Source organism: Candoia aspera, chromosome 3 (genome assembly GCF_035149785.1).
Source record: "Candoia aspera isolate rCanAsp1 chromosome 3, rCanAsp1.hap2, whole genome shotgun sequence".
Taxonomy (NCBI): Eukaryota; Metazoa; Chordata; class Lepidosauria; order Squamata; family Boidae; genus Candoia; species Candoia aspera.
Window position 1 is genome coordinate 167,317,409 of NC_086155.1, and position 17,716 is coordinate 167,335,124.

At 37.7% G+C, this 17,716-nt stretch overlaps 1 protein-coding gene across 1 annotated transcript; it reads left to right on the top strand.

Annotated features, from left to right (window-relative positions):
• The first annotated feature begins 6,146 nt into the window (after positions 1–6,146).
• On the top strand, positions 6,147–17,128 carry LOC134494715 (DNA repair-scaffolding protein-like). Its single transcript, XM_063299962.1, has 6 exons — positions 6,147–6,161; positions 7,272–7,430; positions 9,031–9,100; positions 15,551–15,718; positions 16,176–16,339; positions 17,072–17,128. The coding sequence occupies exons 1-6, from the start codon at positions 6,147–6,149 to the stop codon at positions 17,126–17,128; spliced, it is 633 nt and encodes a 210-aa protein (XP_063156032.1).
• The last annotated feature ends 588 nt before the right edge of the window (positions 17,129–17,716 follow it).

A 17,716-nucleotide genomic window follows, 5' to 3' on the forward strand; every position in this document is an offset into this window, starting at 1 on the left:
ACTAAGTTTGCAAACCTCACTTTCTAATCACTTTTGGAAATTGCCTATTACCCATCTTAACACTATGACAAGTTTGGAATTACAAGTTCGAAAAGTTTTCATTGGGTGAGTTTATCTTCAATTCCGAACAAAAGAAAAATTAATTACAAGCTTAAGAACTTAAAGAATTTGAAATAAACAACAAAAGATTTTGCTAAGATTTTGATCTAAGAAAGTTATAAATGGATTAATGGCCCAGATACATTTGGAATACAGGTAGTCTTCACTTAATGATGTAATTGAGCCCAGAATTTCTGTCACTAAGCAACGTGGTTGTAAAGCAAGATGGCATTCCTTAGCAACAGCAATCCTGGCAACTCCCCTTGCCATCATTAAGTGAATTTTACTGGTCGTTAACCTGAGCACCCACCCCAATCCAAGCCATTCTGGGCTTCATCCTCCCAGCCCCGAATACTGCCTTCAACTCCCTGCCCCCATCTCCCATCTCTGCCCTTTTGGAAGCCCTGCACCCTGCCTTGCAGGGTGGCAAGCAGACCCAGAACCACGTGGTTCTGGGGCTTCAGCCAGCTCCACCCTCCCCAGCTCTGCTGCATGAAGATCCAGCCTAGCTCATCCTAGCTGACTCACACAAAAATCTAGCCCAGCCCAGCCCATCCATGCGAAAATCCAGCCAAGCCCAACCACCATAGAAAGCTCCAGCCTTCCCAGCCTGCATTAGTTCATCCAGTTGCCTCCTTTCCCAGTTTCCTGCACCGACCTTTGCCTTTTTCACTCAGTCCCCGTGGGAGAAGCAGAACGCCTCGCTGCCTTTGTTGAGTTGTTTTCGGACTTCTCCGGCGAACGCTTCCTCCATGTGGCTCCCTTCAGAATGCTGTCTTTGGAAGCTTACACTATCTTCCCAGAGCCTCTCCAAAGGGGCTGGTCTAGAATTTTGCGCAGGTCAGCTGGGCTGGGCTGGATCTTCGCACGGCCGGGCTAGGGAGGCTGGAGCTGGCTGCAGCCCCAGAACCGCGTGGTTCTGGGTCTGCTTGCTGCCCTGCAAGACGGGGTGCAGGGCTTCCAAAAGGGCAGAGATGGGGGAAGATAGGCGGGTGAGGGAGTTGAAGCACCCCCTGCAGTCATAATTGCAGGCAGGCTGTCAAGCACCTGAATTTTGATCATGTGACTGCAGGGGCTTTGCAACGGTCGTAATTTCAGGCATAGGTCGTAAACCCATTTTTTCAGTGCCGTCGTAATTTCGAATGGTTGCTGAATGAATGGATGTTAAGTGAAGACTACCTGTATTGACTTTTACTATAAGATTTTGGAATTAACTATAAAAAATAAACAACTTCTCAAAGAAAGCAGACTTATTTTGGCTATCCTGGCAATTGCAAGTCATAACAAAAGATAAATAATGATTTTAGAAATTGGACACTAGAGGGGATTTTAAGTAGAAGAAAAAAAATACATGCCTGATGTCATTTAATACTGGGACTTACAAAATGACACAAAACGTTATAACATCTGAAATATTAAAGATTTTTGAAGAATGGAGCCAGAAGTTAGTAACTACAATATCAACACTGTCAGTATTGATGTCTGCTTCTATGGATAGATGATGTTAATGAAGGAATGACACATATGGCACAAATTTTATCTGACAAGATAAGGAAGTACAGAATGCGGAACCACAAATGACAGGCCTAGAGAATGATTTGGAAAAGGATGCTTTACTGGATATGCAAAAGTAACTGGCTGAAGTTTTAAAAATTAAAAGGGAAATACAAATGATAAACCAAGAGAATGACCTGGAAAATGTTTTCTTATTGGATCTACAAAAGAGGGTTGTTAAAGCTTTGAAGTAATCTTGTGATGAGATAAAGAAGAATTGAAGAGAAATCAAATCCTACAAAAATATTTGATTGAATTAAAGATTAAGACTGTTAGAAGTAAAAGGAATAGAAAGTTGGTTTATTTGATCAAGGTTAAAATTATTATTATTTTTTTTGCAATGTTCTGGCAACCCTTTATGGGCTTTTTTGCTGACACCAGGATTGAAAAGTTGATGTTTTATGGATTTGCTTATAGATAAGGGATGGGATATGGGATGTAGATATACCTGTTTAATCTTATAGGGGGTGAATAGTTATTAAATTTGTTATACTTGTGCTGAAGGTTAGAAATCACGTCTTTATATATTTATTTTATTTTTCTTTATTGTATTTTCTTTTTTTCTTTTTTTCTTCTTTTTTATTTTTTCCTGCACTTTTTATTCTTTCTTTCCATTCTCTTTTCTTTCTCTAAGCTTAGTCTGTATTGATTTTTACTGTTGTAATTAAAATTCTTAATAAAAGTTATATTTAAAAAATTGTAAGATACTTGTTTTCAGAATAGTGGACTAAAAATAATCAGTGAACTATGTACTCATTCACATTGCAGCTTTGGCTAGAAATGGCAAATTGGACTTTCTGATATAAAAGGTGGGTTCATACATTGCATTAACTTGTAATTTGTTTGGGTCTGGCTATGCCTCATACTAGACACTTAAGTGTGGTGTTTTGCCCAGTGATTCTTTATTATTAAGATAATTCAGGGTGCTCTCTGTTCTCTGATGTGACAAATCCTCTAGAGAGACCTAGCTCATGCTCATTATCCCTCATCTCACTTCACAACCAAAACATCATATAGGCCTTGCTGCAGATTGCTGCAGATCCTTAAGAAGTAAGATCATCATCTTTCCTAGACAGATATAAAAGCAAGGGCTAGAGTCCAGAGTCTCTCTGTGTAGAACCGTAGGAAGAGAGCTGTGTAAATCTATGGTGGCAAAATATCAGAAGGAGCCTGGTAGCACTTTTTCCAACTAACTTATTTTATTGAAAGGCATAAGCTTGCATGAGCTCACTTCATCAGATGCACAGAGTGGCTAGACTGATGTAGGATTTAAATAGGGAGAAGAAGGGAGGGGAAGACTGGTTATGCAGATGCAGGTTACCAGTAAGAGACCTTTGGGAGATGGGCGGTGATAAATTTGATTGATTGATTGATTGATTGATAGATAGATAAATAAATAAATAAACTTATCAATTAACAATTCTAATGTGTTAAAAATTCATTGGGTTTGTTGAGACCTTCTCAGATTGCCTGAAACCCTTTTATGTATGTAATTCAGAAACCTCTTGCTCAATGGTGAAATTAAATTCCTCTTTTTTCCAAAAGTCACTTTGAGCCCTATTATAGAATGTCTTGGGAAGCTGAAATCTTCTTACAGTACTTTGTCTTTGTCTGAGTAGTGATCTCAAATTTGTGTCCGTTTCTTCTTTTGGACAAAGTTTGTCATATGTAGAATCCAGAGGAACACTGCTGGCAGATGATGGCATGTATCAATGATGCTAACATAGGGTTAGGGTTAATAACATTTCTTAGAAAAGTGCCACCAGACTCCTTCTAGTGTGGATGCTACTCCTATAAAAATATGTAAACCAACCTCTTTATCCTTACTAAATATATTATCTGGACCGTTTTTTAAAATTCTGGATATTTAATAACCATTGTTTTAAAATTCTGTTTACTGATAACTGCAGATTCAGAGTCACAGAAATTTTGTTTAAGGGGCAATATATGATGGAGGCTAGGAGGTGGTATGAACCTCCATATTAAATCACTCTGGCTGGTTAATGTGTAGTGCAAACTCACTATTTCTTCCGAAGTTATCATAGTTAAATCCTAGACCAGAGAGGAACATCATTTCTCATTTAATTCTGTCAGGAGTTTTATATTTATTTATTTATATTTCAAATTTTGTCACTGCCCATCTGACTCGAAGAGTTAGCTTGCCTAGACATTTTCCCACCTCTTCTGCTGGAGGATTTCTAGATCTTCTCCTCAGCTGACAGTCATTTTACAGTTCTTTTAATCTCTCTATAATTTCTGGTCATTCCTTCTGCTTTGTTCATTCTGAAGGCCAAGATTTCTTCAGTCAGAACTTCCTCTTAGTCTTCAGATTGAATATCCTTACATTTTAGAAGGATCTCTCTCAGTTTCATAATTCAAATTACCACTTTTCGTTCAGTCCAAAATGACTATTTGCCAGATAATCTCTGGCTTGGTTTACCTAACAAACTATGTCATAATATTATCTATTTGGCTTGGACACAGCATGATGCGTGAACACAGCCATAGTAAATCATGATTAATGGTTCAGCATGATGCACACAGATAGCCAATTATAATTATTTACCTATTCATGGCTTAACATGAATGGGTAACATATGGTCTTTGAACTGCCTGCAACCTCTTTGTGCAGCTCTCATAACCTCCTCTATCCATAATTGCTGAAAACTAATGGCATAATTTTCTGCCATTTTGAAGTGGAAACATGGGAAAAAATGTAGTATAAGCATGTCATGGTTAAAAACAAAAAAGTTCCCCAACTTTTCCAAAAATGAAGTCCCTCCCACATGTATAAAATGTCCCCACTTACATTGCAGCCCTCAATCTCCCCCAAAATGTTAAGTGTGGCTATTAACCACATATATAAAGCTGATATGCCTGGCTGAGAATTATGTGTGAAGTCTTTTTAATATTCTAGCACTTTATTATTTATTTATATTTCAAATTTCATCACTGCCCACCTCTCTCAAAGAGCAACTCTGGGCAGTTTACAATAAAAATGATCCAGGTTGAATTTTCTGTTGGCTGTTCCTTATTCAAGTTCACTACACATGCATAAATCATGTTCATATATTTACAGTACTGTTTGTACAACACATTCCACTTCATTGGTTCCTGTGTCATACCATTTTCTCTTTACACGTAGTCTGGCTTTCATCCTTAAGTGGATACCTTATCTTACATCCAAGTTAAGAAAATCTGAAGCTCTGTCCAAACTCAATTGGATTAGCTGCTTAATTCATTTATAGGTAAAGGTAAAGGTTTCCCTTGACATTAAGTCCAGTCGTGTCCGACTCTAGGGGGCGGTGCTCATTTCCGTTTCAAAGCCGAAGAGCCGGCGTTTGTCCGTAGACAGTTCCATGGTCATGTGGCCGGCATGACTACACGGAACGCCGTTACCTGCCCGCCAAAGCGGTACCTATTAATCTACTCACATTTGCATGTTTTCGAATGGGCTAGGTTTTCTGTTTCTTTTATAATTGTGTTTTAACTATTTGAATTTTGTTTGTTTGTTCTTTCAGTCACTTCTGCCTTTTCATGACTTCATGGACCAGCCCACACCAGAGCTTCCTGTCAGTTGTCGCCACCCCCAGCTCTCCCAAGGTCAAATCCGTCACCTCTAGAATATCATCCATCCATCTAGCCCTTGGTCGGCCCCTCTTCCTTTTGCCTTCCACTTTAAGTTCCATTAAATTAGATTAGATTAAATTAAATTAGTTTCATTTAATCTGAGCACCACTACTGGCTATTGTTTATTTGTGTGTGTGTGCCTATGATGATGCTATCTGTTCAATTGTGTCAGAATTGCCAAGAATCAGACACGATTGAATGGATAGCATCATATATATATATATATATGTATATATGTATATATGTATATGTATATGTATACACACACACACACATATATGCTTTTGTTATATTCCACCAAGTTGCTCAGGATATCTTTAGAAATCGGTTAGGATGAAAAAAGTGAATCATCCACAACTATTTGAGGAGCTTGCCTTTCAACAGTCCTGTCAAATCATTATACGCTGCTACATACTACTAAATACATACCTATACACACAAAAGACTTGAGGGTTAATTTTTTTCTTTTCCTGGCATCTCACAAAGTCATTTCAAACTAAGCAAGGAGAGAACGGCCGCCTCTGCTAAAAAGACTCAGCAGAGAGCGCATGCGCAACCGAAGAAGCGTACCTTAATATGTGACAGCCCCCGTGCGGCCGGAGCGAACAGTTGCGAAACGACAACTGTCGTCCGCTTTCGTCATTACGTTAGACGCGTCGTGCCATGTCTTCCCCAATCCGGGGCTCGGCAGATGAAACGGCGCCAAACTGGAAGGGCGGGGGCGTGGCTTCATCCCAGTTAAAGAAACATTTTTTTTGACTGGCGTTGAATATGTTGGGATTCCTATACCAGCCCTCCCGCAAAGGCAGAGCGCTTTGTTTTGTGTCACGTGACAAATGGGAGACTCGTTCTGAAGAGGGGAGATGGCCATGAGGAAGGTACCAAAAAGTGGGGAGGGGAGTTATTTTCTTGGAGGGAGGACGGCTTGCCCAGAAGTAGGAGGATGGAGTCCTTTTCTGTTAATTCTAAATATCGGGGGCTAAAGGGTGTTGTAGAGAATAAAGGATAGAGTTACGCCTGCTTGGATGTACGAATATTAACTCTGTTAAACTCTGGCTGGTTTTAATTAAAATCCGCCTGCGTTTTTCAGGGGCTGTGGAATCTTATGGAGCTAACGTGTATAATGAGACGGAAAAAGGTTGTCAGAAGTGAGTGTGCCTTTGTAGAAGTTGATTATGTTGCATTGGCGAATGAGAAATACAGTGGTTTCAAAAAGCTGTTTGGGGAGGAAATAGGTATTTAATTGTCTTTAATTTAGATTCTGCTCCTGTATTCTATAAGGGTTGGGACCTAAAGGTTTCCTGGTGTGCTTACAATGTCCGTATTGCCCTGTATGTGGACAGCAGTGATTGTAAAAAAGCATGGGGATCTCCTCATGCTGGTTTTGGCCACTGTTTAGGTGTTGCATGTCAAATAATGAAAAGCAGTAGAGGACGACAAGTATTTTATGCTTTGTGTAGAAGTTCAGAAAAAAATATTGTGGAAGACTTCAGGGATTATTTTTAACTACTCTCTATAACTGACACGTGGTTAAAATAAAACTGTTAGGTGATATTCAGTGTTTGTTGAATTTTTGTTGGTCCATTCTGATTACAAAAACAAAAAGGCATTTGTTGCTTAATCCTCTGTGGTATGCCCCTGTCTTCTCCCAATACTGTTTTTCACATTACTTCATTTGGTAGACTAAAAACTAAATTGATCTGCAGGTTTGCAGATTGCCCAGACCATAGCCTATTGGTTCTAGGCAGTTAACAATTGCATCATTATCTAAACATCATTGCTTAGCTCAACTGAAGGTACAACACTGTGTTATTTCCTTTTAGCAGTAAAAAAGATATAATTTCATTATACTCAAATATTTTTTCCATAGATGTTGACCATTTATTGGTTAGAGGGTGTTATTTTTCTTGTTGGGCACCTTTATTCATGATTATGCTACTAAAAATAATGGCAGAAATTGATCTAAAAACACAACATTTTCTTTGTAGAGGAAACGAGCATGCTACATAGAACATGCCTCTTTTCCTGATGAGATGCCTAGAGAGGAAGAGAAGAAAAATCTTCATGCACCAGTGGCTGCTGCTTCTGCTTCAGATGCCTGCTGGCTTCATTGTGGTGATGGATTTCAGACTGCATCTTCATTGGAGGTTAATATTTTAAGTTTTCATATGGGAAAACGTGACACTGGTGATGAAGAGGTGTTAAGGAAATTTTTATGGAGGCTGCCAGTCGATTTTTAATTGCTTAGTTATGTGGGTTTTCTTTCTTTTCTTTTTTTTTCCCCACAGTTGCGGGGGGGACTTAAGTCAGCAAAGTATTTCCTCCATCATATCACCCACCCTTTGGAACAGGCTCACTTTGGAAGCTAGGCTGCCCTCCTTGCTGATGGCTTTCTGGAAAGTAGTGAAGACCATATTCTTATGGAGGCCCTTTGGGGAATAACTGTGTGCCATCTGAAATGAGATATTAGTAGTTTGTTGGTATTATGTGCTATTTGTTGTAGTTTTATTTTGATTTTGTTGACATTGTAGTGGTTTGATTGTGTTTTGTAGTAGTGTGAGTGGCCTTGAGTCCATTACGATTTGGTAGCATATAAATTTGCCAAATATACTATACTATTATATTAATATTATCGAGCACATCACTCAATCCTTTGGGCCTCAGGTTGTACAAAGTAATATAAGTAAAGAGTATAATTAGATAGGATCCTATTGTGCCATTCTTGTAGAAACTGTGCTAGTTGACTATTTGCTTTGGACTGCGTGTGTCTCAGTTTACCTGATGGTAAGAATTTCTCCTTATACCAGCCTGCTTTTGTTTTGAGATCTGTTGTAAGGTTACCCTCAAAGTACACATTGTGGCCTGCTTTACATGTTGTGCTAGACTACCATGAAATTTTTTGCAGGGGAGCTTAAAATAATTTGTGAATTCAATCACTGATAGTTTATTCAACAGATCACACTTAAGCAAACCATGACAAAGTGTGATTTATCTAGTCTATGACTTAATAAGGAGGAAGCTTTTCTTGGTTTCTTGCTATCTTGCCTGTGAAATATCCTCGCAGTAGAAATGTGGCAGGCATTGACTGTACTGTCTTGAGTGGCCTGTTACAACTTGTTTGTTTCCTTAAGCTTAGTTGGTAGGTATATATTACTTTTATGATCTCTTATGGTGGTATATGCTCACAGGCTCTTTTGTTCTCAAAGTATATTTAATATTGCCAGGATTTAAAAAAAAATATTTGCATTGCTCTACTTACAAAACAGTTTAAAGGATAGCATACACATATATACTATAGTCAAATGTCTTCTCTGATTTTGCTTATTCTCAGTAATTTGAAATTACAGAGATGAATTGATGGAAGTGTGGAAGATGGAGTAAAAATGTAGTCTTTTATTTATACTGCCAGGGTAGATAGGAACCAGAATAAAATTAATCTGAGTAAAGATTATTAGTATTCAGTGGAAAAAACAGTTTTCTGTTAACCATAGAGGCTTGGTTCTTTTCTTGCTCTTAAGTTCAGGAAAGAGTATTTTTTTTCTATTTTACAATATGCTTGTGCTGTTGCCATTGTTCATGGTTCTGCTTTCTTTTGTTTTGCAATGGAAATACCTTTGGTAGCTGCATACTGCATGAAGTAGCATTTTTATGTATTTTAAAAGTATGAATATATATTTTATTAATAGAAATTTGCAAGTATAGTTCATTATACTAATTTATATGTATTTTTCCATTTTCATCGAACAGGCTAAAGGATCTTTAGGAAAGCCAGTTAGAGCTAAAAAGACCTTTGCATCATTGCTTAACTCAGCTGAAGGTACAACACTGTTATTTCATTTTAGTAGTATAAAAGGTATTATTTGTATTACATTCAAACATTTTTTTCATCGATCATGAATTTGGTGTTGGAATAGATCTGCCTTGCTGGTTTTTTAATTACAGCACTTTTCATTTACAATGGATCAGTAAAATGAATTCTACACAGTTGATCTGATAGAATCCTCCACATTCCTACATGAAATGGTCCAATATACCTCTATACTGGGTAACAGGACTTTGTGGGTTCATGACAGAGTGTAAATCAACCTACAGTTTGGTCAGAAGGCTGAATTTCATATCATTCTTCATTGGGAGATAACTTCATTTGCAATTTAAAATTCATTAACTTGACAGTCCCTGTTAATTCAGTTTGACATATTTCCAAGTAAATCTGCACTGGACAGAACTGTAATGTACCATTTCTAGCCTGGTTTACCTAATCTCATAAGCCATAAGATGGTTATTGGCTTTGACCTAAGAAAACTATGGCTTAAGGTGATGCATGAAATAAATAATTCAGTAGCATTTGTACTCTTCAGCAAAGGATCGTTACCTTGTGGTGGTGCTGGAGCTTGAGCACCTCAATGATGCCATGAGCTAAACCATGAAGGGCCACCCAAGACGGGAAGGTCATGACAGAGAGGTCAGACTAAATGCGATCCCTGGGGAAGGTAATAGCAACCCACCCCAGTATTCTTGCCGTGAAAACTAAATGGATCAGTACAACCAGAGATACGTCGGTATACCATCGGAAGATGACACCCCCAGGTTGGAAGATGGTCAAAATGCTACTGGGGAGGAACAGAGGATGAGCTCAACTAGCCCCAGACGTGATCACGCAGCTAGCTCAAAGCCGAAAGGACGGCTAGCAGCCGACGGTGCTGGTGGTGAACGGCGAATCCGATGTTCTAAGGATCAACACACCATTGGAACCTGGAATGTAAGATCTATGAGCCAGGGCAAATTGGATGTGGTTATTGGTGAGATGTCATGATTAAAGATAGACATTCTGGGTGTCAGTGAACTGAAATGGACTGGAATGGGCCACTTCACATCAAATGACCACCAGATCTACTACTGTGGACAAGAGGACCACAGAAGAAATGGAGTAGCCTTCATAATTAATAGTAAAGTGGCTAAAGCAGTGCTTGGATACAACCCCAAAAACGACAGAATGATTCTCAATTCGAATTCAGGGCAAGCCATCTAACATCACAGTGATCCAAATATACGCCCCAACCACAAATGCTGAAGAAGCTGAAGTAGAGCAGTTCTATGAGGATCTGCAGCACCTACTGGACAACACACCTAAAAGAGATGTTATTTTCATCACAGGAGACTGGAATGCTAAGGTGGGCAGTCAAATGACACCTCGAATTACAGGTAAGTATGGCCTGGGAGAACAAAATGAAGCAGGACATAGGCTGATAGAATTTTGCCAAGACAATTCACTCTGCATAACAAACACTCTCTTCCAACAACCTAAGAGACGGCTTTATACATGGACTTCATCAGATAGACAACACCGAAATCAGATTGATTACATCCTTTGCAGCCAAAGCTAGCGGACATCTGTACAGTCGGTAAAAACAAGGCCTGGAGCTGACTGTAGTTCAGATCACAAACTTCTTCTTGCACAATTTAGGATCAGACTAAAGAGATTAGGGACGACCCACAGATCAGCTAGATATGAGCTCACTAATATTCCTAAGGAATATGCAGTGGAGGTGAAGAATAGATTTAAGGGACTGGACTTAGTAGATAGGGTCCCGGAAGAACTCTGGACAGAAGTTCGCAGCATTGTTCAGGAGGCGGCAACAAAATACATCCCAAAGAAAGAGAAAACCAAGAAGGCAAAATGGCTGTCTGCTGAGACACTAGAAGTAGCCCAAGAAAGAAGGAAAGCAAAAGGCAACAGTGATAGGGGGAGATATGCCCAATTAAATGCAAAATTCCAGAGGTTAGCCAGAAGAGATAAGGAATTATTTTTAAACAAGCAATGTGCGGAAGTGGAAGAAGACAATAGAATAGGAAGGACAAGAGACCTCTTCCAGAAAATTAGAAACATTGGAGGTAAATTCCAGGCAAAAATGGGTATGATCAAAAACAAAGATGGCAAGGACCTAAGAGAAGAAGAAGAGATCAAGAAAAGGTGGCAAGAATATACAGAAGACCTATATAGGAAGGATAACAATATCGGTGATAGCTTTGACGGTGTGGTCGGTGAGCTAGAGCCAGACATCCTGAAGAGTGAGGTTGAATGGGCCTTAAGAAGCATTGCGAATAACAAGGCAGCAGGAGACGACGGCATCCCAGCTGAACTGTTCAAAATCTTGCAAGATGATGCTGTCGAGGTAATGCATGCTATATGCCAGCAAATTTGGAAAACACAAGAATGGCCATCAGATTGGAAAAAATCAACTTATATCCCCATACCAAAAAAGGGAAACACGAAAGAATGTTCAGACTATCGAATAGTGGCACTCATTTCACATGCCAGTAAGGTAATGCTCAAGATCCTGCAAGGTAGACTTCAGCAGTTCATGGAGCGAGAATTGCCAGATGCACAAGCTGTGTTTAGAAAAGGCAGAGGAACTAGAGACCAAATTGCCAATATCCGCTGGATAATGGAAAAAGCCAGGGAGTTTCAGAAAAACATCTATTTCTGTTTTATTGACTATTCTAAAGCCTTTGACTGTGTGGACCATAACAAATTGTGGCAAGTTCTTAGTGATATGGGGATACCAAGTCATCTTGTATGCCTCCTGAAGAATCTGTATAACGACCAAGTAGCAACAGTAAGAATAGACCACGGAACAACGGACTGGTTTAAGATTGGGAAAGGAGTACGGCAGGGCTGTATACTCTCACCCTACCTATTCAACTTGTACGCAGAACACATCATGCGACAAGCTGGGCTTGAGGAATCCAAGGCTGGAGTTAAAATTGCTGGAAGAAACATTAACAATCTCAGATATGCAGATGATACCACTGATGGCTGAAAGTGAAGAGGAACTGAGGAGCCTTATGATGAAGGTGAAAGAAGAAAGTGCAAAAGCTGGCTTGCAGCTAAACCTCAAAAAAACCAAGATTATGGCAACCAGCTTGATTGATAACTGGCAAATAGAGGGAGAAAATGTAGAAGCAGTGAAAGACTTTGTATTCCTAGGTGCAAAGATTACTGCAGATGCTGACTGCAGTCAGGAAATCAGAAGACGCTTAATCCTTGGGAGAAGAGCAATGACAAATCTCGATAAAATAGTTAAGAGCAGAGACATCACACTGACAACAAAGGCCCTCATCGTTAAAGCAATGGTGTTCCCTGTAGTAACATATGGCTGCGAGAGCTGGACCATAAGGAAAGCTGAGCGAAGGAAGATCGATGCTTTTGAACTGTGGTGTTGGAGGAAAATTCTGAGAGTGCCTTGGACTGCAAGAAGATCAAACCAATCCATCCTCCAGGAAATCAAGCCAGACTGCTCACTTGAGGGAATATTTGTCATGAGTAAGGATGGCGAGCAGGGGGCTCTCACCCAGACTGTCAAGCGCATGCATAGCACTGAGGAACTGTTCAGCCATTCAAAGAGACACAGATCGGGACCGCCTTAACCTTTGGGGTTTATATGGCTGGGTTTTCCCACGCTTTCTCAGTTTGTTAGGATTCTTGTTAAGTACTACTAATAAATATTAGAGACCAAGTCCTCGCCTCAGTGTGTTTCCTGGTAATCAGGACAATATTAAAGGCCAAACTGAAATACTTTGGCCACATAATGAGAAGACAGGACACGCTGGAGAAGATGCTGATGCTAGGGAGAGTGGAGGGAAAAAGGAAGAGGGGCCGACCAAGGGCAAATGGATGGATGATATTCTAGAGGTGACGGACTCGTCCCTGGGGGAGCTGGGGGTGTTGACGACCGACAGGAAGCTCTGGCGTGGGCTGGTCCATGAAGTCATGAAGAGTCGGAAGCGACTAAACGAATAAACAACAGCATTTGTACTGGAGCTATGAAACAGCTGCTGCTAGCTAAGTTGATTTAAAATATATGATTTAAGTGTAAAATCTGAATCTTAGGAGTCTTCAAAAAGCATTTTGTCTTGTATTTTTCTGTTCAATACATTATTTTTTAAGATTCAAAATGTTTAATATATTTGATGTAGGAATGTAAAGGCTTAGAATACTTGACAATGTGTCAAATCAAACTAGTATCTCCTGATTATTTTGGTCTTATACACAATCATTTACTCAGGTTAATTGAGTACCTTGGTCCCTTTTAGAGTGCCTTAGTCAGCTCTAGATTGGACTGTTGCAGCTTGCTCCGTGTGAGGACAATCAGCTCTAGATTGGACTGTTGCATCTTGCTCCTTAAAGACAATCTGGAACCTACAGATGGTCCAGAACACATCATCTCAAGTAGCTAAGGGTTCCTTTGATTCACTGGGATAGCACCAGTGCTGTAAGAGTTGCACAGTTGTTTTTGGCTTGTGGGACTGCCTTATTCCAGCAGTTTCTTCCTGCCTCTAAAGGAATATTATTATTAAGGACCATGCCTTTTCGGTTGCTGCCCTTCTCCTTTGGAACAGTGCTCCATCTGAGGTCAGATTAGTACCAATCTTGCTGGTATTTAGAACAGCCACTAAGATTTGGCTATTTCAGAAAGCCTTTGGGGATTAATGGAATGGTGAGCCCCCATCCTGCACTAAGTAGGTGATTGCTGTTACTGAGAATGTTATTCCTTGGCAAGTTGATGAATGTGAAGCTTATTATTATTGTTTGTCTTGGATTATGTTACATTTTTTTCTTTTAATCTTTTGTTTACACTATTAGAACATACACAACTTAGAGTTATCTCTAACTGAAGCACTCTATAAGCATAAGGAAATAAATAAAATACAACACTATGACTGAATTCACACTTTATGCTAAGATATAATGTTGTTGGTTTTGATATATTTGACCAAATTTGTGAGTTTTTAAAAACTATATAAGGGTAAACCATGTCTTATTGCAATGAGGGAAGCTAATCTGTGTTTACCCACAGTATATTGACAGAAAAGATGGTTATACAGATAGAAGTATATAGGACTAAGATGTGATATGCTGCATTTAATGCACAGAAGAATGTTTTGTAAGAATGAGATTTGCTCCCTCTTTCTAGTGTAGGAAGAGTGGAAACTTAAATACATATATATATTTGGATCTATGGTTCCTCCTTAAATAGCAACAGAATGAGTTGTGTGCAGATCAGTTTATGTTCTAGTAATTCTTTATCTTTAGTTGGGGAGATAACATAGCGACTGAGATCTGATTTAGAAAGATCTTGGTTCAAATCTGTCCCCTGAGCCACTAGGTGACCTTTGGAAAATAGGATTGTTGTAAAGAGTGCAACAAGTTATTGTATAAGTACGGCTTAGAATTATAATCAAAATTCTAATTACTGTTATGTATTTAGCCACTATTTAGTATAAAGATAAAGATTAATTCTTTAGTCTTCAAGTTGAAAAGTATTGTTCAAGCATCACAATAAACCATACTTTATCATATCAAGAACAAGTCTAACTCTCCCTGGGTTCATATGCTCCTCTTCTTTATTTGATATACTGCAAAAAAAAAGTTTGTACGTTATTCATTTCATTTTTTATTCATATGTTGTATATCTAATTCTGATAAGCTGTAGTTAATATTAAATATGGCATTTCTACACAGTAAATCTATTTTAAGATTCAGCATAGTTTAGGGTTCAGTCACCATAAAATCTCTGAAGTGCTCATAGCTATTCAGGAGGAGAAGACAGGAATGTGCATCAGATTTGTGTATGTGAGGAATCACAATAAACCATAGCTTATCTTAATGTCTAAATGTAAAAGTTCTTTGAGAGTGCCATATATAATAACTTATTTATGAATTTACAGGCTATTTTATATATTTTTCTGAATGGGTTTTAGTGATTTAGTGTTCTTTGGTTTTACGTAAAAAAACCCAGTGGGAAGCTGCTGCTGAGAAAAACGGGAAAAGATTAAATGATAGCTATTGACATTTGGAAATACTAAATTTCCATATATTTCCTAAATTGGAAGTTAAAAACTGTATTGTATACTGGAACATGTGATGATGGTGATAATTTTTGCTCCCTTAATGCTTTAAATATATCACAGACCCACTGCTGTTTAAAGGTAGTGCAAGATTTGAACTAATTAGTGCAAGATTTGGACTAGTTCTATATATTTCTTCAAGTTTATTTTCATATCAGTATAGAAGTATCGTTTCATATATTCTGAGTGATTAAATTAAAGTTAAATTAAATTTAAATTAAAGATATTAAAGTGATTAAAGCTGTTTAAAATGGGATTTCTATTAAATTTCATATTTAAGTAATGTGATGTTTTAATTAAAACATAACTGTAGGAAAAAAGTTGAATCTTGAAAAAGCTATGTAAATTTGTTTTATAGGAATCTCTACAACTGAGAACCTTTGTGAATTTACTGAGATAGTATGGAGTTCCAGTGGGAGTGAATTCTCAGATGATGAAAATAACATTGCAGCTTCAGATTATCCTTGTATGAAAATGAAGAAATATAGGAAGTATGGCTTGATCTCCAAGGAAGCATGTAATAAAGGTAATGCATTTTCTGTACACAGTGTAAAAATCAGTTTTCATTGATAATGTTCAAACTGCCATATTTTCAGTATTTGCAGTTTTTCCTCTCCAGATTGTGGATCCTATCCCCCTTTTTTCTTCAGTCCTGGAAAAATTCTATTCCTGAGCTCTAGACTGTCCTATCCTTCAGAACACAGTCTGGTTTTGAAACCTCAATACTGAATTTTTGTTACAGTAAATTCATTCTACTTTTTAGTATTTTATTTATTTATTTGCTTTGTTGGAAAATATTTACATACATTTCATACATACTAAAATTATTGTTGTTCCTGTTAGTCCTGTTATTAAACTAGGAATCAAATGAAATATCAGGAGGGAGAATATGGGAAAAAGTATATTGTAATAAACATATGTAAGAATGTTAATGTTTTTAAAAATGTCTAATTTTTGGAGTTTTTTTTCTCTTCTCCTTTAAGAAGAACCTCAATTCATTGAGTGGGAGAATGATAGTGATTATGAAGATGATGAACAGTGTAGTGGATCAGAAGGTAATGATGTTCCTTTGGATATATTGGACACTGATTCTTGCACAAACAGCACTTTCAAACCTGATAGAGAGAAAGAAGATGAGCCCTCAAAGGTGAGAAATTGTTTAAGATGGAGGTCATTTGAGAATGTTTGGTGCCAGGCTGTTACCTAGCTATTTAAAAATGATGCTGTTGAATACAATTTAATGCATTTTAATTCTGTTTTTTAAAATTATAAGCATTTCTTTTATTAAATGTATGGAATCCTGGGATTCATGGCATGCAGTGAGTGAGAAATTTTTTAAGTATCAAAGCATGGATCCACCATAATCTTGCTCTTTCAAACTTAATGTTCTGGTCTGTGAAGGGTCTCCAGTAGAGGGAGACAAGAGCCAATTTTTTGAAGGTTTAATTTAGAAGAAGGTTCATAAATAATTTGCTGTGCTTTATCCTGTAGTGAAGTTTTGAAAATAAAATGTTTGGTCAACTATCAGGAGGTAATAAATGCAGGGTATCTGATAAATAAGTGATATCAACATTTATCCTAGATTAAGCAATGGGAGCATTTCTAAATTTAAAATGGGATAATATTTAAAGAACTAGAAAGACAGGGGAGCATATGTACCTAAAGCAAGATTATTTAACTCACAATGTGTGTTTTGATGTATTCTGACATATTAAACATTGAATAGTTTAAATCTCTTGTTCAATTTATACATAAAAATATTTTTGTAAATATTTTGCAATATTTTGGACTTCTGGAACAGAGAAGAAAGGGTGACTTGGTTTTTTCTATTTTGTCAAGCATTATGCTGACAATATTCTAGATTTGCTTTTTCTTGTAGATAACTATGCTTAAATGCAATTTAAATATGTTTTCTTACTCAGTACCTAAACTGTAACTGAACAATGATAGTAACAATGGTGCATCATTTCCAGGAATTTGGGTGATCAGACTTGACTAGGGAGTTAATTCATGTTACATAGGAGATTACTATCATTGTAATTAGTGACTCCTTACATAGTTTGCATGCTTTATTTTAATCTTCAGTCCTGGAGACATGTTATGATCCTGTAAATATTTAAAAACAAGATAAAAAACAAGGTTAACTGTTAGAAGAAAAGATAAGGGTGTGTGTGTGTGTCAAGAAAATAGCTGATGTAAAGGGCTTAAATTACCCTGTAATGTGTTTCAATATTGTCAGTAGAAATAGAATTTCTTACTGCAACATTTAAAACTGAAATGTTAGGTTATATCTATAAATTATGCCTATTTTTAGAAGTGAACTTATTTGCATTGGTACCACTGTATATTGAAAAACTGCTTGTTAGATTCAAGTGCTTCATAAACTTGTCTGTAACCTTTAGTATTCACCTTTAGTTGTGGGAAATATGTGCATACTTTGTAGTATTTTTATTTTCCCCCAAAATGCAATGCAACTCATCACGTTGTAGAGACGAGTACACCCTCTCCTCGTTTAGCGAATGCT

What these genes read in the sequence shown, in the direction of transcription:
- LOC134494715 (XM_063299962.1), top strand. An exon ending in AGACTGCATCTTCATTGGAG is followed by an intron (nt 7,431 to 9,030) that starts GTTAATATTTTA and finishes TTCATCGAACAG; the next exon opens with GCTAAAGGATCTTTAGGAAA. An exon ending in AAGAAGATGAGCCCTCAAAG is followed by an intron (nt 16,340 to 17,071) that starts GTGAGAAATTGT and finishes TTTTTCTTGTAG; the next exon opens with ATAACTATGCTTAAATGCAA.